This window comes from Tachypleus tridentatus, chromosome 8 (assembly GCF_004210375.1).
Source record: "Tachypleus tridentatus isolate NWPU-2018 chromosome 8, ASM421037v1, whole genome shotgun sequence".
Lineage (NCBI taxonomy): Eukaryota > Metazoa > Arthropoda > Merostomata > Xiphosura > Limulidae > Tachypleus > Tachypleus tridentatus.
Window position 1 is genome coordinate 98924637 of NC_134832.1, and position 26228 is coordinate 98950864.

A 26228-nucleotide genomic window follows, 5' to 3' on the forward strand; every position below is an offset into this window, starting at 1 on the left:
AAATACTGATCAAAAGGGGAAATTGATTGTTTGTTTGTTTGTTTTGAATTTCGCCCAAAGTTACACGAGGGCTATCTGCACCAGTCGTCCATAAGTTAGCACTGTTAAGACCAAATGGAAGGCAGCTAGATTTCACTACTCACCACCAACTCTGGGGCTACTCTTTTAACAACGAACAGTGGGATTGAGTGTCACATTATAACGCCCCACGGCGAAAAGGGCGAGCATGTTTGGTGCAACGAGGATTCGAACATGCGACCCTTAGATGGTGAGTCGAGTACCCTAACTACCTGGCCATGACGGGCCCTAAAGAGAGGAAAGATACCTAAAAATACCCGCCGCTAAAAGGGCTTTGTTTAGCTGTTTGGGTCAAGTAACACCCAACAGCTGAAAGTACAAAGCGTGTTCAGCAGTATTACATCTTGAATGCTAGCACACAGTAACGAGTAGACAAACGCCAGGCTTTGATTGAACCACTGAAACACAATAATTAATTTATCTAAAGTCATAATTTACACATTCTTCATTTGACAAGTCTAAAATATTGTCGTAATACGAACCTTATTTGTACCCGTCATTATAGTGGCACATTTTGGATGTTTCATCTTTACATAATCCAACTGTAAATTTTAATAAACCATTACAAATTGGATCTAGGGCTCAATAGACAATTTCAAGTGTCTGCGAAAATGTGACTAATTTAGATGTTAAGTTAAACGAATTAGTGAATATGAACTTTCGGCTTTAATAATTAATTATATGGCCTTTTATTTAAACATTTCTAATGGTTATAGACTTCAGAAAATGATTTATGAAGAAGATTTAGACCAAGTAAACCAATAATTAACTTCTAGCCTCACGAACTCATTTTACTATCGGAACAACTCACACTTAATTCTGCTTCTGTGAACTCGATAAAACTTGTTAGCATGGAAAGTAATACATTATGATTGTTTGTTTCACAGAACACTGGTTCAACCTAAAATTAATACCATTATTAAGGGTAAAATGTGTTATATGACTCGAGATTAACGTGGTTTAACCAAGATGGTATCTATTTTTCATTGTTACATCTATTAACATAGTAAGTTAAGTAATAAAGAAAAAGTGTTCAAACGTAGTAAAACACGTGTCTACGGAAAAATATTTATATTTCTTTACAACGTTTGGGGCAAAAGCTATTCGTTAAGCAGTTTAAATCGTGGTTATATGTATATATATATATATAAAAGCTTGACAGAATCATCGAAAAGTTAAAATATAAAGACTTGTATTTCACCAAATTTGAACACATCTTTTAATTACTTTTTCACATCTTTCCGTTTCTACTATTGTGAATTTGCTTTTCTCTCTAAACATAGTTACATGGTTTTATGATTTATTCGTTGCTGTAAACGGATATTACTGGCTTTGATTCGTTGCAGGGTCGTATTTTAACAGTTTAAAGCCTGTTTCCATGTCAGTAAAAAAATCGTAGTTAATTAAAAATTTCGGGATTATCAGAGATACAGTTTCTTAGACATTTAAGTCAGATTATCTGAGTTCAACAGTTAAAGTTTCTAGTACCCTGAGGGAAAGTACATCATGGGCTTTCATAACATTATCAAATTGTTTACTCGTATATAGAAAGTTTAATTATGAAACTAAGGTTGTTTGTTTGTTTTTTAATTTCGCGCAAAGTTACACGAGGGCTATCTGCATTAGTCTTCTTAATTTAGCAGTGTTAAGACTAGAGGAAAAGCAGCCAGTCATCACCGACCACCGCTAACTCTTGGGCTACTCTTTTACCAAACAATAGTGAAATTGGCTGTCACATTATAACGCCCCCACGGCTGAAATGGCGAACATGTTTGGTTTGACGGGGATTCAAACCCGCTATCGTCATATTACGAGTCGAGTGCCTTAACCACCTGGCCATGCCGGGCCATGAAAAAAAGGAAACCCTAGTTAAATAGTCCAGAAGTTCCACGTTTGATAGTATCTTTATTTCTTTCAGCTTATGGAAGTTTACGTATGTAAGTAAACACATGTACGTACGTTTGTTTGTTTTGTTGTTAAACGCAGACTCACACTATCTATCTATGCTGTGCTCACCATAGGTATTGAAGTCCAGGTTTTAGCGTTATAAACCTTCAGACTTACAACTGAATCATAAAAGTGTCACATTTCAATACATGTGTTTTCTAGGTACAGATTTAGCTATTTGTATATTTCACAGCATTTTGCAGGTGTACTTATTTTGTGTTTTACGCAAATCTAGTATGAATTTTACATATGCTTTTAATTTCACTCAGTAACTCAATCTGAAGTAACCAGGTTTATGTAAATGGGTTGTGTTTTTAGGAAAATCTAGTGTCAGTTTCATATATGCTTTTAATTTTACTCAATAAATCAATCTGAAGTAATCAGGTTTATATATTTGTGTTGGGTTTTTAGGCAAATCTAGTGTGAATTTCATAGATGCTTTTAATTTTACTATGTAACTCAGGCTGAAGTAACAAGGTTTGTATATCTGTGTTGTGTTTTTAGAGAAACCTAGTGTTCATTTTAGATATGCTTTTAATTTTATTTAGTGACTCAATCTGAAGTAACCAGATTTATAAATTTGTGTTGTGTGTTTAGGGAAATCTAGTGTAAATTTTATATATGCTTTTAATGACTCGAAAAATCAATCTCAAGTGACCAGGTTTATATATTTGTGTTGTGTTTTTTAAGCAAATCTAGTGTGAATTTTATATATGCTTTTAATCTACTCTGTAACTCAATCTGAAGTACCCAGGTTTATATATTTGGGTTGAGTTTTTTTTAGGCAGATCTAGTGTGTATTTAATATATATGCTTTTAATTTTACTCAGCAACCGAATCTAAATCAACCAGGTTTATATATTTGTGCTGTGTTCTTAGACAAATCTAGTGTGAATTTTATATATGGTTTTAATTTTACTACGTAACTCAGTCTGAAGTAACCAGGTTTGTATATTTGTGTTGTGTTTTTAGAGAAATCTAGTGTTCATTTTATATATGCTTTTAATTTTACTTAGTGACTCAGTCTGAAGTAACCAGATTTATATATTTGTGTTGTGTTTTCAGGCAAATCTATTGCGAATTTTATATATGCTTTTAATTTTACTCAAAAAATCAATCTGAACTAACCAGGTTTGTATATTTGGGTATGTGCAAACAGAACTTTACCATAATTCTATTCAAGTGTTTCGTGAACTACATGTACAGAGAGGTAAACATTATTAAGTCTTTAAGTTTTGCAGGTGTTTATAGTTTGAGATTATGCTTTTACTCAAATAAATAGTTAATGTTTATCTCTGACTCAAAGGCAGTTGAATCTATTATTGTTTTGAAATTTTAAAATACTTTACTCATCTGTCGTGAACAGAACAGTCATATTTTTACGATTTCCGACACATGAAGACTTACACCAATCAGGAGACAAACAAATCACTTAAATTATTGAACTTTCTTCTTTCGCTTAAATTCTTGATGCGTATTCTTGAAGGTTTTGTCTTGATAGCGAAATTATTGTCTTTTTTAAATGTTATGCAGTTTTTAAACATAGAAAAATGTCCACTACAATATGTTGGTATTCTTATGTTTTTAACACTCCATAGCAATTACAACTTTCAGATAACCTTGGCTAGTCATGCAAGGGTTATTTACTAAAGAATTTGGGGAAATCCCCCTCAGTATCTTACATTTGTTTGATGCGTGGAATACGTAAATATAGTGTGAACATTATGTTCATGTTTAAACCCTTTCTTAATGTGTGTTAAAACGCACATAAAGATATTGTTAGCGCTTTAAGAACTAAGAAAAGTTAGCTTAAAAAACAGAACGAAGAAATACTTGTCCATATCTTTGATGCTAAGATGGCCGACTTCCCCAAAATTGTTTAGATATTAGTTTTTGTAAAACAGTTGAAGTTTGGAAGAAAAAAAAGTGAACAAAATACACACATATAGGGAGACTATTTTGTATATACACTTTATAATATATTATGATTGAATGTTATGAAAGACAAATACTGTATTGTAATCACCTTAACAAGCTGGCTTTGCTTCACGCTCCTTAATGTTAAAATAATTTCAAACTGGTTCCTTTCTCACACACACATACACAAAAGACATAAACACTGAATTTTTGCTCTGAAAACTTACTCGTGTAGATGTTCATGAAAATCAGGATAAGATCAATTACGATAAGCTGGCAGCTGTGTAAGTAGAGATATTATTAGAATATAGTAAATCTCAGCTTCTCTAGCATGAAATAATTAATTTATGTTTAAGACTCGCACGAGGCTGTCCCAGATACGAAAAAAACAAAAAATATTCGTGACAGGATTTTAGTTTTTAAATGAAGGAAACTTTCCTCAACTCTTGTGTTTAGTAATATTGTTATCCCCTTTCGCCCCGCTCGCGATGACCTTGTTTCTTAAATTCGTGGGATATTCAAATTTTATCTGGAGAGGTTGGTCCTACGTACTTCAATAAGTTTGAAGACATATTGGAGTACAGAGAAATAAGAGAAGCAGAGGCATGTCCGGATGGCTCCAGGGCAGATAGAAAAACCAAGGCTAATGAAGTTGTCCATGGCAGAGAGAAGAACCAAGGCTAATGAAGTTGTCCATAGAAGAGAGAAGAACCAAGGCTAATGAAGTTGTACATAGCAGAGAGAAGAACCAAGGTTAATGAAGTTGTCCATGGCAGAGAGAGGAACCAAGGCTGATAAAGTTGTCCAGGGCAGAGAGAAGAACCAAGGCTAATGAAGTTGTCCAGGGCAGAGAGAAGAACCAAGGGTAATAAAGTTGTCCAGGGCAGAGAGAAGAACCAAGGCTAATAAAGTTGTAAATAGCAGAGAGAAGAACCAAGGCTAATGAAGTTGTCCTATCTCTTTTTTTTTCAGACAACACGGTTAAACTTGGAGCTATTCTCAACCCATCTTTTCTTCCTACACAGTCTTCTAACACTATTTATAGTACATCATCTCTACTAGTGACCAGTTTTTAACGACGTTTCATAGTAATTTGTTCTTTGAGCACATTTTATCTCTATCCTACCATAATACGAGCCCTTTGTTGTTTTGGGTCTCTGGCATGAAGCAATTGATCTATGTCTAAGATTCACATAAGGTTGTTCCATCTCAGGCTACAACACCATTTACCCTTTAAGTTCAATCTAATGATTAACGTAACTAGACTGTTAATCGGAGGCTCCAAAGTTCCAATCCCTTTGCCGCAAAAACACTCTACACAATTTGAAGCCGTAGGTGTGTTATCAGAATGGCTGGTGGCCTGGTATGGCTAAGCGTGTTAAGGCGTGCGACTCATAATCCGAGGGTCGCGAGTTCGCATCCCCATCGCGCCAAACATGCTGGCCCTTTCAGCCGTAGGGGCGTTATAATGTGACGGTCAATCCCACTATTCCTTGGTAAAAGAATAGCCCAAGAGTTGGCAGTGGGTGGTGATGACTAGCTGCCTTCCCTCTAGTCTTACACTGCTAAATTAGGGACGGCTAGCATAGATAGCCCTCGAGTAGCTTTGTGCGAATTTCAAAAACAAACAAACAGAATGGCTGTTAAATATCACAGTTTTGCCACACAGTAGCATCCCAAGAATTGTCGCTGAATGCCGTTTCATCAGTTCCTTCTAGTCCATCTGTTTTAGATCTATGTTTTTCAAGATAACTATTTTTTCTTTTTTCAGTAGATGATTTTTAAAAAAGTAGGAAAGGATTACTTTAACATTACAGTATAAAGGATTTGCCTACTTGAAAATCAAGGGAACAAATCTAACAGAAGAAAAAGGAAAAAGGGGAATAAATACTAACATGAATATGTTAGATCTTGGAGTGAAGGATCACAAATTTTTTGCATTTTCGTCCAAAACTACTAAGGCTTGAATAAGTACGTTTGCACTAAATTTAAACCTATTAATACGTTTGGTGCAATAATAATTCCATAGTTCAGTTTAAATGCTCCTGTGGCACGGTTGCACGTGTTTCGTGTTCAGTTTTGTTTTGTTTTCAAAATTCGTGACCAGCTTCAAGCTTTACAACCTATGGCGTACCTTGGAGGAAATCACGGATCTTGTGACACCTAATCTCAGACTAGTTAACCGGAAATGATCTTTCTGGTAACCCGGACTCCTTTGGTTCTCATATGATTCTCTCATCTCTCCCCACAATATGGAGTACCTGAAAGATAAAATGACTTCCGGCTATGCTGATCTAGCTTTACGTCAACGCTTTTTGCTCGTTCAGTGGATGGCTTGATAAGAGCCCAACGAATTCCACGAATCCCGGCAATAACAAAAGAATTATTGATTGGACGTCAAAGTTATTCAGAATTAGAGACTGCTGGGAACGTAATGAAAGCGGTTATGCTTGCAGCTATTGTCAATCTCCCCACATCTTTCCTTCTTTCCTACTTATACTGCTTTCTAACACTATTTATAATACATCAGTTCTACCAGCGATCAGTTTTTAACGATGCCTCATAGTAATTTGTACATTCAGCTCATTTCGTTCGCAATCCTATCATAATACGTGTTCTTTGTTGTTTTGTTAGAATTACACTCGGTAGGTTTAGGAAAGAACATATTATCAAGGCGAATTGACTTGATGTACCAACGAAAATATCAAAATTTTAATGTGTACTTTTTCACACATGACTATTTATATATATATAGTAATTTGAAAAATACTCAAGAAACAAAACTTGTAATCATTAATATAAAATGAATAAGTAATTATGATATAGAAGTAAAACGTGTGTATTTTCTTACAGCAAAGCCACATTAGGCTATCTGATGTGCCTACCGAGGGGAATCGAAACCCTGGTTTTAGCATTGTAAATTTGAAAACTTATCTCTGTCCGTCAGAAGGACAGAAGTAAAAGAAAGAAAAAAAGGAACTTAAAATGTTCAGTGCTCTTAAGAAATGTATCTTTTCTTTAGTTTAAGAAAAACAAAAACATCGCTGAAGAAGACACCATTCTTCGAAAGAACTATACCTTCTTGGGTAAACTGTTGGGCTTTTAGAATCCACTTTTTAGTGACAAACAGTTCCCCCAGAGCCAGAGTGCTAAATATAAAAGCTTTCAACGCTAAAAACCGGGTTTCGATACCGTGGTGAGCATAGCACAGATAGTCCATTTGTGCTTTACTCCAATAACAAGAACAATTTCAAACTCAAGTCAAGATTTACCACAGATTGCTGTGCACTAAAGCATTAGTTAACTGTATTTCAGTACTCAATGAACATGACAGTAAACTATCACTTACAACGATCAGCTACAAGAGAAACTTTCATCTGCCTACCGCTTTACAAAACTCCTTTAACAGATCTTTAATTTATCAAACCTTATTATCATAAGCAATTATAAATAGCGTTTCATTTAGATTTGTAGTAACGCTTATGTACTACTGAAAAGTGTAGCGGGATCACAATTTAACAAAAATGGTGTACAAATTTATGTTAAGGATTAATCACTCAGTCTTAAGTGTCGCACAGTGACATCATTTGATTTGTTCAACGAAAACCCCATAGAAAATTCCCAGCAGTAGGCATTTCTGTATATTTTTAAAATTCACTTGCTGTTTTCAAATGTTTATGCTAAAGATATTTTTGCTTAATTCTACACAATCATAGTTTTGAATAAGTGTAACAGTGTCATCTGACAGGTCAAATTTTGTGGTATTCCATTGTATGATTTTGAGACTACCACACGAAATTCTTTCCGATACATCTTATTACCAAACCTTGTAACTTACAACATGTACCCACTTTTCACGTACAAGTACAATGTTGATAACATATACAGCATCATCTGACGTATACAAGTCTGCGATCATTTTAATCGAATAACCACATGGCACTCATTGGCGTTTCTAAATCAGGTGAATAACGAGAAAAACCAATAATATTTTTCTTATTTATATACAGAATGAGAAATTGTTTCAGTGTTAAGTTCTAAAACAATGTAAGAATTATCAAACCTACGCAATTAGATGTGTAAAAAAATGAGTATAATTCATTTAAACAGGTATTTCTACCAAGTATTTTGGATATCAACATTGATATGAGTGTTGAGCAAAAGTCAAATTAATGCCTTCTAAATTATACATAAAATAAACGATACGCAAGTTTGTAGATGTAACAAACTATATCTGTAACCTCCAACTAGTGCAAATACAAATTCTTTACTCAAATTACTTTTCTAAAGAAAATGTAAAAAAAAAAAGATTTCTCAAATGAAATCGAAGGTGATAAACGAATGTAAGCGAATAATACTTGCTCATAACATATTAAAGCAAAATTTAACCAAACTGATACGTTGGAGTCGATATGACCATTAGAGACGTAATTTTTACAAAGTGCTCCAAAGCCATGTTGTATTTTTAATCTTTAATCAAAATATCATTTCATAGTCCCTAACTTTGGAAAATGGGTCACCTTTGGCAGCTGAGCCAGTCACAAGCAGGAAAACTTATTTTGCAACAGTTATATTCTTTCATTTAAAAACTGGATCTGTACCATGTTTAAATAGATCAATGAAATATTCGAGAAAATCTGGAGCAGCAACAACTATAAAGGTGGCAAACCTCAGAAACAAGCTTACAAATTTCAATAATAATAGATTTGCTGGTTGCAGAATCATTAGAAAAAAACACATTGAGATGTTTAATATAAATATTATTCAGTATTCATTCAAACTCGTGACTGGCTATGTAGCTGGTGAGCCAAGGATTGTGGGTTATTAGGATACGCCTGACCAATACCTATATGTTGGCAAGTCATGTTAGTCTTGCTCGCGCAGCCACTTGGCACTATAAATAAATACTAGCAAATTATACCAGAAGCCTCCTGAATTTCTCCTCATGACATTCGTGGAAATTGTTCTCATAATGTTCTACTAGTGATCTGACATGTGACAAAAGATGACACCACCTTTTGGACTTCCAACTATTACTTCTCTTCCATGCATGATATCAACAGTCATTCCATCTATTACTTTCAACGCTGTCTGCTCATAATTATATATACTAACAATAGTACTTCGTTAACTAGAACAAAGAAAATTGTTTGACACAGTGATGAACTGTATTTGATGCATCAAGTCATACGTGCAGAAATTTGTTTCATAAGTTTAGTTTTTAAATATCTGTGTTTGAATTCAAGTCAGTTATAACAACATTCATTCCTCAGAAGCTTTTATGCTCGCTTTAAGCCAATCACCATTATAAATAATATGTTTAGTAGTTACTGGCCTGGCTTGGCTAGTTCTAGCTGGCACATGACTATGTCAAGTAAGTTCTGGAATCTTCTGTATATACCTTGCATACATATATACCAGTACGTATCAAGCAAAAGACAATACTGAGCTGACCACTATCTCTGTTAGTATTCAGACTGTTTCATACTTTCAGGTTAGTGGTCTGAATTGACCTGGAGCACGTTATCTTATACCAACAGGTCCTTCTGTTTCCATTGCCCATCTTTAGGCTTCCTGCTTATATTGAATATTTGTATAGCAGGAGACCTGCTGCATCATATCTCAGCAATACATCAAAAACTACTGTAGTGCACTTTGTCGTGTTCCTGACTAAAGAAAACTATCTTAAAGGTAAAGTCTTCCAACAATAACAGAAAGCTAGTGGGTATTATATTGATAACTACACCAACAAAGAAAATAGGTGGCAAAGGTAATTTCCTGTGTGCCAGATTAAACTTTATGGGTCTCACTTTAAACCTTGACAAATCTAAAAAAACTTTAAAAAATAAAGGATAAAAACACTTAACATTTCAGAATAAATACTGTGACTGAATAATTTTCGCTTTAACAATTTTTATAATTTAATTTTGGTTGAGCTGGCAGATCGAACTCATAATAAACACTAAAATTTGAACTTTAAAAGTGCTCCCAGATCATATTGGTTCTAAAATCTTAAGTAAAAAACCTTTTAGTCTACACCAACTATGGAAGCGGAATCTCCTCTGACAGGCAAACCAATCACATACAAGCAAAGTAAGAAATATATGTCAGTGTTTAGGCCAGTAACCTGGAGGAGGGTCAGGTACAATGACCTCTTCCTCCGTCTTATACGGTTATTGGTTTCAGTTTCATTATATTAAATCACTTTCTAGTAAAATGTTAATTTTGTTGATACAATGAGGCCAAAGTTTGGATTCGTTCGAATGTTTCTTCTAGTCCAATTCACTGGGCCAAGTCCACGTTTACGATACCTTTAACATTTCATGTGAGATTATCATTTCATTACGGCAAGTCTGTGCACATTTGTAAACAGTTCCATAACTAATCACACACTTTTTACTCGGTTAAACTACTAAGAATGTATTGACATATAGTACCCACTTTTTAAAATATACTCGTAATATTTTAGGTTAATAATATAATTAATTTGCAAGCTGTATGTGGCTTATTTTTATACTTAATGTAGGTATTTTAGTGGGGAGAAGTACCTATATATTCTTCTACCTTGTATGCAGTAACGGTCTATCTCACACGGTGGGTCATTTTTATAGAGATTCTTCTCGGAATATTTAATTTACATACAGGAGAATCCAATTTGCACCATCTTAATTTTCCTGCGTGACTAATAGATCCATAGTCTCACAAAAACAATTCTGTATTAATCATGACCAACTAATAGTTTGTCTAAATGAACAGCTATAGAAGCGACAAATGGATAAAAGCCATGCAGTTTCACTCACAGATATTTAATCACTTGCTTTAATTTTATAAGTGTAATATATACATAAACAGCATTAAATAGTTTTAAACCTCTATACGTGTTTTGATTTCATTTTAAGTGAGATTATGTATGACATTTTTGGCAAAAAGGGATAAGTAAATATGAAAAAAAACAAAAATCTGAAATAACTTATGGAAAACGATCTTAAAGGACAATTGGAAATTGTTTTTTTCAAAATTTTCTCACAAAGCTACACAAAGCAAACAGTTATTCCTAATTTTGAACTGATAGATTAGAGGGAAAAGAACTAGCCAACAACATCCACAAATCCATGGGATATTCTTGCCTGTTCTAGGAGGGTTTTGACCGTTATTCTGATGACATACCTGCTGCTCCAAAGTGCTGAGTTCGCCTTTGTGGCAAGTGGCTGCAAACCATAAAATCTTGAATTCACAGCCCAAACACGTTTACTTTCAGATGAAGTCCAGCGCGTTGGAAGTGGATGAAACAATACTTTAAAATATGTGAAAAAAAATGATGCAATGTAGCGTTAAATTGTTTGACCCAAATTCAAGAACTTAATTTGTTTAAAAACCAAAGGGCCAAAATAGCATTCATATTTAAGTGGTAATTCTGAATAATCAACGACAACAGAATAAGTAAGAACTTATGTCACTTCAACGAAAACACGTTCATGTTTTCAATCATAAATTATCATGTGTATTTAATATCATTTTCTGTTACAGTAGTATCAAGATGGATTGTTTAGTTGGTGCACAATCGTAGCTAACATTTAATGAAGATTTACAAGTGCATTCAGATGGTGAATTCTTTCTATTTCAGGCGGGATTTAAAAGCTGAATACACTTGAATACATACTGAAAATGTGACAATGAAGTAATGAGAAACCGTAGTTATTCGCCGATCGTGCTGAGCTTGGGCCTCGTGCGGAGGAATAATTACCCAACATCATCACGAGCACAACAGAGATGATAGATGAATACGCTTGCCGCATACTTCATTCTAAGTAAAACTAATATCATAGAAAATTGCCACAAGAAAAACAAAAATAATAAATAAAACAGACTTACAAAAAAAGAAAAGAAAAGTTCTGATAAATACGTGTAGTTATAAACTACTTGGCTGTCTCTTGACTTCAGCTTGTCAAACCTATGTTAATGAAAAACCATTACACACTTGCCGTGTTAAACAGAATATTAAAATAAAGTTGAAGCTAGCAAATCATCACAATCATTGTTAGTGCTAATTGCATTAAAAAAATAACTGATTCAAAAACATTTACTAATCAGAAACTTTAATCTGTTCTTTGGACGAATTACTGTTCAAAACGAACCTAAGCGGATATTAATCATTTATTTTTTTAGAAATACCGCTTGGACCCCTTAGGCTGCTGGGTGATAAATCATATTATTTTTTTATTATGGTTAAAGTTTGATATAATTGAAGATTTAAGTCTCATAGTTGAGCTGTAACACATGTAGTTGAATTGAACAAATCATTTTCAAATTAATTCGATATTTGAATGTTAACATCCAATTTAAATTCACGTATTATTTTAATGTATTTTTAAAGAATATAACAGTTGAATTACACAATGCTTAATCTATTTATCTATTCGTTTGCCCTTGTGTCCATCAGTTGATAAAGGAAATTAACACGTTAATAAAAGAGAAACTTACAGCAAAGTTTATCAGTTTCTCAACTTAACAATATTCCAAACTCTTAAAGAAGGATAAATGTTATTATCCTGATAAAATTACACCTTAAAATATGAATACGATATATTTAAATGCAATCTTCCGTACAACAGTTAAGGTGTAGATTTTGAATAATGTACGTAGAAAGATGGAGCTAAATCAAATCAAAGGCTAAAGTCAGGTAAATCAATAATTCTGTTTGTGTTCAGTTTTGCTTATTTGTTTGTTGGGTTTCGCCCACAGCTACTCGAGTGCTATCTGCCCTAGCTGTGTTTGATTTAAAAGCGATTGACTAGAGGGAAGGCAGCTAATCAATACTATCCACTATCAACTCTTTGGCTACTCTTATGTAAAAAAAAAAAAAAAATAGTAGAATGGATCGTTACAATATAACGCCCGAGGGCTAAAAATGGAATACTCTCGGCGACGGGTTACCACCCTGTTACCTGTAGATTGTATGTAAGTCGAGTGCCCTAACCATAAGGTCATACTAGACTTGTGTTAAATAGCAGTACATTTAATGCGCAGATATACTTTCAAAGCTATCCTTGGGCTATCTGCCGTAGTCTTCTCTAATTTTGAGCTGATAAGTAAAGGGAAGGTAGCTAGTGAAGAGTATCTTTTCTCCTCCGCCATCTCTTACACTGCTAAATTTGGGACGGCTAGCGTAGATAGCTCATGTGTAACTTCGCGTAAAATTCAGAACAATACAAAACCTTTACCAGCTCTTGGGTTAATCTCGTCTGATCGAAGAGGAGGATTTCACCTTCAATATAACACAGCTCTTACCTCAAAGAGTTTAGTGCAATTCCGTTTTGGTGGCAACAAGACGCGAATGATGGACCTACAGATCCATAATCCTACACAATCAGCTCATCTCAGTTTTTAATTGTGAAATATCTAGCCGTGTGTGTGAGTGTAAAGAGAAAGCTACTCACATCAACCATGTATTAAAGTAAAATTCAAACAAGTACTATAAATTAATACCTTTATTTTGAGTTTCAGTACTGCAGGTGGAAGGAGATTCTGCGAAGTTCCTCGGTGATTGTCTTGTTGGGCTAGAAGACGCACAGCGTGATTGTTGGTCAGTTCTAGTAGTTTGGACAACGTAGTCAAAACTCTTTTCCCCACAGTTTGTGTCTGATTGGTTTGTGTTAAACTTCGTGCTTCTTGTCTTCTGATTAAGCGTACCTTCAGACTCTAATATTAATTAATTATTATTAATAATAATAACATAAAACACTTCAAACATAGTGGTATTGTTATGACAGACACACAAAAGAGTTTTGCTTTCTCCTGAGCTACGAAAACATTTAGCTATTCACCAAGAAATTACAAGAATCATATGTCATCCATTGGGACAGTGGTTAGTCAACAGATTTACAACGTTAAAGTCAAGGGTTTGATTTTCCTTGCTGGGCACAGCAGATGACCCGATGTAGCACACCAACACAAACATGATTAACACATTGGTGTAAAATAATCTTGACAAACTTAAAACTATTTGATGATGGCTCACCTGAACGTGGATTGTTAACAAAATTAGTTTGAACTGGGAAAACAAAATCCTAACATGCAACAATTATATTCAAGACTTCCTCTTTCTTTTCGTTTGAAGTGACTCTTTGAAGGGCCCGGAATGGTCAGGTGGGTTAAGGCGTTTGACTCGTAATCTAAGAGTCGCGGGTTCGAATCCCCGTCGCATCAAACATGCTCGTCCTTTCAGCTGTGGAGGTGTTAAAATGTTACGGTCAATCCCACTATTCTTTAGTAAAAGAGTAGTCCAAGAGTTGGCGATGGGTGGTGATGACTAGCTGCCTTCCCTCTAGTGTCTTACACTGCCTAATTAGAAACGGCTAGCGCAGACAGCACTTGAGTAGCTTTGCGCGAAATTAAAAAAAACACAAAAAAACAAACAAACAAAGTAATTCATATTTTGTAGTTTGACTTTATTGTTTCAATATTTTTTCGAGTTTTAAAACTCTCTGTTCTACTATTGCTAGCTAAATTACATATATATCGATCCATATTTGCCTTAAGAGCAGTGAAATATTTCAGACAGCGGAGAAGATGTTAATAACAAAACGTTTCAATCCGTACAAAGGCCCGGCATATTGTAGAGCCAGATGAATTCCTGATAAATAAAGTTATCTATTAAGTTTTTTTTTTTTTTTTTAATTTCGCACAAAGCTACACGAGTACTCTCTGCGTTAGCCGCCCTGACTTTAGAAGTGTAAGACCAGAGAGAAGGCAGCTAGACGTCACCCCTCACCTTCAACTTCTGGACTACTCTTTTACCAACGAATACTGGGGCTGACAGTAACATTATAACGCCCCCACAGCTGAAAGGGTGGGCATGTTTGGTGTGACGAACCTCAGATTCCGAGTCAAGCGCCCTAACAAACTGGCCAGGAAATATAGAATTTTTGTTGTATTTTTTGTGCTATTTGACATTTAAGATATGGAACAATTCGTTTCTCGGAGCATAATTTCTATGATGAAGGAAGATCTGATCGAGCGTAAGAATGTGAAGTTTTGAAACAGTTATTTGTGGAATAGTGGATTTATTTTTGTACAGCGTTTCGCCTCTAACACCGAAAGATTATTACGTACGATATATGATGTACACGTATGCTCAAAATGTAAATTAAGCGAGTACCTGATAAAAAACAAATTGTAAATATGTGTTTGTGCTGCGACAACGAAAATTTAATTGAGTAAATATAAAGTCGTTTTTCTTGTAAATCAAGTACACGAGAATGGCTTGTAATGTTTTTTCTACGATTATTTGTACATATCATAAATTGAGAATGGTATTGTGAGCCTATATTATTTTTAAAAAATCCGATTGACCGTATCTTTATAAGGTCTCAATGCCTGAAAAGATGAACATGTCTGGTGTTACGGGGTTTCGCTCTGACGTCTTTCGCATTGCGAGTCGAGCGCCCTAACCAGCTGGTCAGGCCGGGCTCTTTTTATTATGAATACTGATTTATATATAGATAAAAAATAAAAACGTTTGGTAATTTGAATAAAAATGTTTGAACACTGTCTCCAACGTCGACTTTTCAAACGCTAGGGGCAATATTTAATGTTTTTCTTAATATTAATGTGCTTACTTTACAATATAGTTAACAAACAACTTTATTAACCTCTACTTATGTTTTGACGGTGGGTAATAATGATCTCCCTCTTACGTTTTAAATCTGGCATGAAAGTTCAAGTTTTTTACTAACTTATAAAATATATCTTTTTCACAGTCTTCATAACATTTTGATTAAACACTTATTCTTTGTCTGTTCCCTAATAAGTACAAAATACACTATTGACTATCTGAGCTGTACTATATTCGGGTATCGAAACTCATTTCTAGCGTGATAAGCTGTTAGACATACTGCTAAGCCACCGGAGAGTTTAATTAACCAATGGAGAAATTAAAATTTAGCGAATGTAAAAATAGAAGGGTATTCGTGGATAACTTAAGGATAATTGAGCAATTTGAACTATCGCGCATAAAGCGACTTGGAATTTGAGATAATTTCATTAAGAAACTATTAATGAACCGTTAATGTTAAAAATTAATACTTCAACTGAATATCAGTATTGTTATATCTAGCTGAAGAACATTTTTTTCTCTCTTTAACTATGTCTATATCTTTTTATGATACTAGCAAATTTGGTTACAAGCGAAAAGATAAAAAACTGGCATCTTACTCCAAACAAATTTCCCATGTTAAAAACATCCGTTAATGTAGTTTTTCAAGTAGCAAAAATAGTCTTTAAAAGCAATTAAGTATCCGACAACCCTGCTGTACGAAAAGTATAATTCGATCATTCCGCCATCAGAATACTTGTTAAAGTAACCATATCTTATCTGAATGAATAATAGAAATAAACTTTAGAAAAGTGATGACTTTGTCTATGTATTTGTACAAAGACCATGACTAGATATATTTGCTCCTCAATGGCTTGAGCAATCAGTTTAGATGTTTTTAATTTCAAATTATTTGATAATATGTTTGTTTATGCGATTTGTGAAACAACATTAATAGTATAAATTGAACCAAAATGTAAGTGGTAGGTCTAAGCCAGCCTGATATTTAACAAAATCTCATTTATTTACAAATGTTCATGTGTCAAAACAATAGGAAATAACATAAAATCATTAGTGAAATATTAGTCGATAAATCTGGTTGACTAATGTTTGTTTAGAATTAAGCGCAAAGCTACACAATGGGCTATGTACACTCTGCTCATCATGGGTATCGAAACTTGGTTTTAAGCAGTGTGAGTCCGCAGACATGCCGCTTTGTCACTGGGGAGGGGGGGAGGTTGACTAATCTTCTTCAATGCTCTGAGCTAAATAAAAACAGCGATATAAAAATATTTACTCATTGGGAAAGCCAGAAGTAGAAGCTACTACGTATACACTATGTCAGAGGAAGAAATAATAATAATTACAACTTTAAGGTTAACAAGATGTGGAAGAAGTGAGTTATTAATAGATAGAAAAAGGAGAAGTGAGTTATCTGGATCAGGGTTATATAAAGGCGGCGTTGTGTTAAGGGGATTAGAGTTTAGACTAAATAAAAATAAAACGATTTATATTATTTTTTTACGGACGCACTTGTGAAGAGTATTAAATTTCCGTCAAGAATGGAAATCAGTGAGTTCCTTAGCAAAGGTTCTTTCTACGTATTGGGAATATACGGAAAGAGAGAACTATAGTACAATAACATAAAAATAAGTAAAAGTCTCATCCACCTACGATATTTTGGGAATATACCGAAAGAGAGAATTATAGTACAGTATAAAAAAATAGAAATAAAAGTCCTATCTTCCTATGATATTTTCAAAAACAGTTATTACTACATGTTCTTTGTTGTTATTAAAAACTGTTTTTTATTTCAATAACTATCAACGAAAAATAGTATATTTATTCTTGATTTATTTGAGTGATTTAAGATGGAAAGAAAATTTAAGTATTTCTGTAGAATGCATTATTTCATAATTCAGTGCCATTACTTTTGTTAGTAACACGATTTTCGGTCGTGAACAGTATATTTATATACTTATATATGCACTGTACATTTTTATAAACAAAATCACGGTTTTCTGTAAAGAATTAAACAGTTGTTTATTTTATATTCTTTGCGCAGTTCTAAGACTTATTGTAGTTGTCCAGCACGAAACTCTTGGCAGGAACTGGAAGTTTTTAAAGGTTATACCAGTCATAATCATAAGCTTTAATAAATTACAAGGACAACATTTTGAACTTCAATTGTTTTTCAACCAAATGTATAATAGGATTGAAATCGAGTTGAAATTTATGTGCACAATTTATTTATTAATTACAGCTAGAAAGTCAGTTTAATTGACGATACGATGTTATTGACGACCGATGAGACGGACATGAGTGCCCTAAGGAATATTATATCTATAAGAAAGTTAATTTCAATGTCGCTTAAAAACAAAGCAAGTAGAATAACTGTTATTAATATTTACATAATTGGAAACAAAATATATTCTGTAAGTTTAAAATAGTTTCGAACTTTAGAAAAGAACGTTAATCATAGCCACTGTCATTTCCGCTTGTTACAAAATTACAACAACCTCAGGCATACTATGTTGTGATCATAGTGGTTGTTATTACTAAGCACAAAGACACAGAAAGTTGTATCTATGCGCTGCCCACCACAGGTATTGAAACCAAGTTTCTAGCAGTATGGCTCCCCAAACATCCCGCTAGAGGGCGATTATAGTGGTATTATAATACATGAACAAGCCACTACTTTAGTGAAATAGATTTTGCGCAAAGTTACACGAGGGTTATCTACGCTAGCTGTCCTTAACTCAGCAGTGATAGATTAAAGTGATAACAGCCAGTCATACCACTCACCACCAACTCTTGGGTTACTATTTTTACGAATGAAAAGTGGGATCAACCGTAACTTTACAACGATCCTACGGTTGTAAGGGCGAGCACGTTTGATGAGACGGGGATTCCAACCTGCGACCCTCAGATTTAAAGTCAAGTGTCGGAACCACCTGGTCGTGCCGGGTTATGCAATCAGCAAGTAAAAACTAAACACATTAACATAATGTGTTTAAATATTACATATTTGGATTAACTAAAAGATTTTTAGGCATACAGTTTTTGTATTTTTTTCTCAGAAACAAAACTTTTAAGTTTTTTTTCAATATGAAGCTTAGAATATTGCAACTGCAGCCGCAGTTGTTTTAAGGATATAAAATGTTTCAGTTTTTTACAGGACTATAATGAATAAAATAAAACCTGTTTCAACAACCAAACTCAAGAAATACCACGTTATTTATATTCATAATCTCAATTAGAAACGTTTTATTCATAATGGATTCAGTTATTATATTTTTTTTTATTACGCTAAAGAAAGTAGCGAACAGTAACTGGCTTTCCTATAAAAGTGACGATATTTAACATGAAGTCAAATCAATTTATTTTTATTATCGTAACACATCTAAGCAGGATGACGTCATTTCCGTATGCTATAAAGGAAGTATGAACACTGAAAGTCATGTTTATAAGATAAATTAGTCATGTGTAGAATGAGATATGTTATTTTCAGTTTTCACTAACAGGATTCGCAGATACCATGGAATAGGGGCATTAACACTTTAATCATTGTAAATTCAACATATTTTACAAGCTAAACAACAAGGTAAAGGCACTGTTGTATAGACTGTTCGTCGTTAAGCGCAAACTTACATAATGGGCTATCGGTGTTGTGCCCTCCGAAGAGATCTAGCCCTGAAGTTGAGGGTTATTAGCTGAAGGACTATAAATAAAGAGTAGTACAGGTAATATAGATTATATAGTACAATAGCATATGCCAACGTTTGAGCATTATACGCCTACACATTTTCAGTGTCATATTTATTTGTTTGTTTTGTTTTATTTCAAACTCTCTCCAGTAATAAAACCGTACCTTCTTGATGACGAGAAACTCACTTGAAGTAAACATGCATCTCCAGACGACTTGTATGGGTATTAAAACTTTTATTTAATTTTGAGATGCATTTTATCTCATAAAGGTTTTAGTACCCATACTAGTGTCCTTAGGTATATATAAAACTGTCCATTATAAGGCACAACAAACGTGGTACTTTGAGGACTTGTTACATACTGGAATATGATACCATTGGTACATTCTAATTTCATAGCTCCGGGTCAGCTACCTTGTAGAACTATTTGATTTACGTAATTATATGTACCAACGCTGAACACAAATGGGTTTGAAATATCCGCAGTTCGCCCATCCGCTTCGTCTGTTGAGTATATTACTACGTGACTGGGAGCCAGTAATCCGATGTGGTTGCTAGCCTTGATGTTATATAGCATTTCCAGAAGCAGGTCGGGTCTCTCATAGCGGGTATCAACTACCGGCAGTCGGCACTCCCCTCATTTTTAATGCGTTGCCGACTTTTTATGTTTCTCCAGCTATTGGCATTCTTCTGAAAGGGCTCCAGAAGTTAGGGAAAGAGAATCCGTTTACGCTGTCTTACCCGGGGTAGAAGGAGTGGCAGGAACGGGAATAGAGCATGCAGCACGTGCCATCAGCTAGGGCTTCCCACGACACAGTGAAGTGACCAAAGAGACATGATTTCAAGTCCAACTTGGCAAAAATAAATAACAGTGGTTCTCAAAAAGACGAAATTAACAATACCTCTCACAACTGCTTCTATTGGTTTTAAAAACGAAAAAATAAGGAAGGGAAAAGTAGAGAAATATGGGAAACAGAGTGAAGATTCACTTCTATTTTATAGGTGATTTAGGTGGAGTCTTTATAATGAAGAAACAAGTGTGAAATGGGCAACAACTACCTGCTACAGCGTAACACTGTGGAGTAATTCTTAGAGGAATGCTCTGCAAAAGTAACAAAGATGGAAAAGCACTTTTTCTGTTGTAGACTGGTCTCCCAAGACCTCCGTAAATAACTAAATTACATTTGTTTGTTCACCAAGCCTTTTTACATTTTTTGTTTCAACAGTTACAATTTGAGAATGTTAAGCAACAAATAATAACATAAGCTAACAGAACCTTTCATAATATTATTATTTAGAAAGGACCAATTAATTCAACAGATAAAAGCCATCGTTAACCCGGCAACATGCTACTGGAATAACTTGTATCTGTTCACATTCCCAACGCTAGCACTAAAGTTAGTAGTTTCTAACTGGGAACATCCATTGAACAAAACCATTTATCACATTTGTCCTTAACGTCAATTTCTTATTTTGTATAGATCATGACGTCCTTCGCAATCTGAAATCGAGATTACCTTCTGAGGTACATAGGGTTTCGACTTACCTGGTTTCATCGTCTTTATTCTTTGGCTACAACTACAACGCATTCAATAGAAATTACTTCCACGTGGTAATAGAATGTAGCTTGCTGCTACACCTAACCTTGCCCCGTCGCCGCTCGAGCCGATATTAATTTATTCTTCTTAAAAATGACCTTGGATGAAGCACAAACGGATATGTAGTTCTCCAGCTGCGCCCCAGATTGGCTAGGCTCAGTCGTTTATATCCTACTGATCCATTGTCTCATGAAATCTGTCTCTACAAGTCAACGCTACATTAACTTCTATTAAAGTCGTTCTACAGTACACTGGTGAGAAAGTGTCGCAAAGTCAAGCGTGGTAGTTTTCAAAGTTACATATCAAATCCTTATATAAACAAACTTTGACAACTATTTTCATTGTTTGTTTTTTGTGTTTTGAATTTCGCGCAAATCTACACGAGGGTTATCTGCGCTAGCCGTCCCTAATTTAGCAGTGTAAGACTAGAGAGAAGGCAGTTAGTCATTATCACCCACCGCAAACTCCTGGGCTACTCTTTTACCAATGAATAGTGGGATTGACCGTCACATTATAATGTCCCCACTGCTGAAAGGGCGAGCCTGTTTCGTGTGACGGGGATTCGAACCCGCGATCCTCAGATTACGAGTCGATCGCCTTAACTTACCTCGCCATGCCGGGCCTATTTTTATTGAGCAAATAATGAACCTAATAAAATTTAAGAGTTTGTATAATAAATATAATAAATAGCTATATAAAATCAAAACACAGTCAAATTATCAGCAACAGTCAGTATTCTGTATTCATCACAATTAATTTTTAGGTCACAAGATTCTACTAAACTGTCGGTGTGAATTTTAAGTAAGGAAAGAAAAATAACTCAGTTAACACTGATAAAGTCTATGAAGCGTGGAATTTTAGGAATGAAAGTCACTCCCTTTAATATAAAGGTGCCCAAACATCATTAAATTGAAATAATAATAAAAGGAACAACAAATGTTTCTTCAATAGCCAGACTGACTCAATGTTTCTTCAATGGCCAAACTGACTCAATGTTTCTTCAATAGCCAGACTGACTCAATGTTTCTTCAATAGCCAGACTGACTCAATGTTTTTTTCAATAGCCAGGCTGACTCAATGTTTCTTCAATGGCCAGACTGACTCAATGTTTCTTCAATGACTAGACTGACTCAGTGTTTCTTCAATAGCCAGACTGACTCAATGTTTCTTCAATAGCCAGACTGACTCAATGTTTCTTCAATAGCCAGACTGACTCAATGTTTCTTCACTACATTTCTAACATTGTTCATACTGTGCTGATCTTTCAATTGAAGCAAATTATTCACGCAATAATAAAAAAAAATTGGTTTTTGATTTTGGAATTTCGCACAAAGCTACTCGAGGGCTATCTGTGCTAGCCGTCCCTAATTTAGCAGTGTAAGACTAGAGGGAAGGCAGCTAGTCATCACCACCCACCGCCAACTCTTGGGCTACTCTTTTACCAACGAATAGTGGGATTGACCGTAACATTATAACGCCCACACGGCTGGGAGGGCGAGCATGTTTGGCGCGACTCGGGCGCGAACCCGCGATCCTCAGATTACGAAGCTCACGCCTTAACGCGCTAGGCCATGCTAGGCCCCCTCCCAAAAAAAAATTAACTCCGTTCTCATAAAAAAAACAGGTATCTTACTCTTCATGTGTAAAAAAACGTACTTGTTTTATTTTTTCCAATTTATCACGTTCTAATTGAGGTGTATAAAAAACCTACAGAGCATACTGCTTATAAAGCAACAGCTAATGTTATTAACAATTAAAATAAATATGTAGTCACTGTGTGTTAATGCTAAATTATTACAGTAATTTTGATCCATAAGCCTTTGCTGGCGAAGCATGCTTGGTCTGTTGATCAGTAATTTGTGTGCTATTGTATTACAATAAGCTTGAGAACAGTTTTATATATTCACCAAGCGTTTATCCTGATGCAATATCACTCGTATTACTGTTCAACACATAATACATCACCAGCTAAAGGTTATTTATATCATATGCCTTTATGTCTCATAAATAACTGATATAAATAGTCCTTAAATTAAAATTAATAAGTACTGTGGATATTAAGTCAAAAATAGGAATTTGTCGCTTAAGAAAATAATGTAGACACTATTTCCAGACTAGTTTGTTTACTTTTTTAAAGTTCCTTGTTATAGGCTTGAAAATATAATCATTGCACTTTGACTAAACTTGTTTTCCTACTATTCTGAAGTCCCTATTCCCTCTTTTAAACTAACAATTTTTAATTATCTTGTATGCTATAAAATGCCAAGTCATATACACGACTGTTTATACATGTCTCAGTTGTTTCATTTTATAGCCAATAAACATATTAAATAAGATTACAGTTTTTACTTGACGTGTTTGGAAATTACTAGTATATTTCAATTATTACTTCAAATAACAAACAGATTGCTACGCGATTTTAGGTTTTAGTCCATTAGTATGAAACATTACAACAATATTTTAAACCAGTTTTGAGATTAAAATAAATTATAGCTACATAAATTTTCTGGATAATGCTTTTGATAAAGTAAATCTGTATTCGTTACAGCTCATTAATAGACACATGGAACATGTTATTTCATAAGAATAACTTCTATGTATGCAGTAAAATTAAATAACTTATCAACGCTATCAGTTGTAAACACGCATGTAAGCCACAACAAACGGTTAATTTTGAGTGCTGATGTGTACCATTGTTAGCCTGCAATTACAAACAATTGTCTCTTTAGCTTACAGCTGGAATCACTCTGGTAACAGGAACAAAGGTGACTCAAATAAGCCACGCTGCTAATGTTGCAGCCACGATATTCTCATTTAGAACAAACAGACATTTTTCTAAGTACTTAAAAATCTCTAGTAGAGGATTGTGGCGGAGTTTGAACTTAACATAGGGACCTGAGTGAATTGCTTAATGAATTTGTTTTGTCACCAGATGGTAGATTGGGTCAGACAACACTCACACATCATTAGATAGATACCGATGATGTACACATGATAAAACGCTGGACGATAAGGGATGAGGTGATATAACTGTTGGAAACTACTTGTTTGTCTTTATTGTTAAATGATGTGAAGAAAGACCATGGTTATATGTGATTCGTGGATGCGGTAACATCAGTTAATACTTTTATTGTACTATACACGAAATAATATGTTGATCTGTTGCAAGGTTTCCTTTGATTCAGTACTCTAGATGTAACTTTTAGTTATGGACAAACTAAATTGGACAATGAACGTTGACCAAAAATTGCCTTTAATACCCAAAAAAGATTGTGGAAATTCCTTGTCAGAAGCAAATAAAGGACTCAGACAGCTCTGGTGCTATTTCTTATGCAGTAAAGTGATTAGCCACCATAAACGGGCAAATAAACTACTGATGTATATAACTTCTCACACTTGTAGATTCAGTTATGATAGCAGGGTGATGTGTTGTACCAATGAACTATAAATGTGTATAACTTCTGACAGTGATTTTTAGCTGTACTGGAAATATGAACTTCATAACAATACCCTCAACAGTTGATTCAATGCTGATGAAGTAAAGTCCAGCTTCTAAATTAATAAATTTCAGTGCCCACAAGAATATGTGCAGTATTTGCATTATACACTAGTTGATGTGCATGAAATTGCACCTCAGTAAATTATTTATTTTCTGTGTGCATGTATACAGCAACTATGAAAAGACAGAAGCGATATAGATTGCACGATGATCAGAAGCTGGTGTACCTATCAGTTCTGGTAACAAGTTACCATCAGTTTTGTGTCACTCTCCTGTACTATTGGTTGAGAGCCAACATAAACCTATAACTTATTTCACTATAGAATTTGAACATTTGCCATTGTACCATTTTCCCAGAAGCAAGTGGAATTAATTTTTGCATTGAAGCATACACTATGCTTAGTTACATTTACAACCAACTGAAATTAGCGTATGTTACGTCTTGAAACTTCTTGTTTCTGCAAACCCTCTTTTTACTTCGTTCTTAGGAAACCTATAACTTAACTAATCAAGATTTCCTGTTGCCATAAAGACAAGCCGTTCTGGTACGCTCAGTATCCTTTGTTTGCAAACATTTAGTGCTTTTTTTATGTAAAAATATTACATCATACTTGAACTTTAGTACCAATTAGATAATCTGTGATACATTGTCATAAATTATTATAACCATCATGAATTTATGATACAACATACGTTTGATATAAGTGTTTAGCTTAGACAATAAAATGACTATATAAAAAAGTATGTCACCTGAAGAGCCGCCAGGGTTCACTCTTGCCCAATAACTCGAATCTGGATTAATTTGTTTTCTAATTCAACCACTTCCATTACTAAAAGTACCAGTTTCACACACCCTTTTCAGTCTTGTATACGGCTCTCATTGAAATACGGCATTGACACAACTTGGGAAACAGAGTTTTATTGATCAGATCAAACTCTTGATTTCTACACTCTTTTCATGCGGTATTTTATTTTTGGGATCTTTGTGTGAAATCGGTTTACAACTACTGCTAGGTTGTACAACAGTGTGACGTTTTCTGATTGGTTGGATGTTAACAAATCACAGGTAATAAACAGTGGCATTTCCCCAGCAATTACTTTATGTATAAGTTTTTCTCATCGTTTTCATAATTATTTAAAATATCGTATATTCGTTTTTGAGGTTCTGAAAAATCATGAGCTTCCTATAAAAAAAACACACAAACAGATGAAGTTTTACGTTCGGAACTACAGCGCACTGAAACGTGAAATAAGAGCAGCTGTTAACTATCTATATGTACACATTCTGGCCTTGTGGCGATTTTTGATGCAGTTTAAAACAGACTCTTTAGAAGCAACTATTGTGAATATCTGCAAGGTTTCGAGAACTGAAGTACAAAACACATTTTGTTTATTTATTGCTAATGTTTATTCTCCTTACAGGTCTCCCTTTGGGACGGTGGTAAGTCTACGGATATACAACGTTAAAATCAGGGTTCGATTCCCCTCGGTGGACATAACAGATAGCCTGTTGTGGCTTTACTATAAGAAAACACACACACACTATCATTACGGTTTGGAACGGAATTAATTTCCAGACGTTCTTGTGAATTTGGAATATCATTATAGAAAAGTATACGTGAAAGACAACCTAGTCCAGGCCAGGATTAAGCACTGACACACAATAAAGTGTGTGCGTACCATATAACAAATCCAAGCTGTCATTACGTATTATCATACACCAAAGTTTACGGAACGCCTTCATCCTTTCCATGACTGAATATCAACACACAAACGTACAAAACTGTGTGCAGAACAACTGTGCCAATGTTAAGATTAAAGGTACAGTACCAACAGGGCGTTGAATAAATTTCAATAGCATTTCACTGGTTTTGTTTCATGATTCAGGG

General features: G+C 34.6%; 1 protein-coding gene across 1 annotated transcript in view; it reads right to left on the reverse strand.

Moving 5' to 3' along the window:
• LOC143223036 (uncharacterized) overlaps positions 1–26228 on the reverse strand; it is a 178375-nt gene that overhangs the window by 4326 nt on the left and 147821 nt on the right. The window contains exons 4-5 of the mRNA XM_076450410.1: positions 13429–13641; positions 11110–11236 (exon numbers count right to left, since the gene is read on the reverse strand). Coding sequence (XP_076306525.1) covers positions 11110–11236; positions 13429–13641 — 340 coding nt within the window. The remainder of the gene's footprint in view (positions 1–11109; positions 11237–13428; positions 13642–26228) is intronic.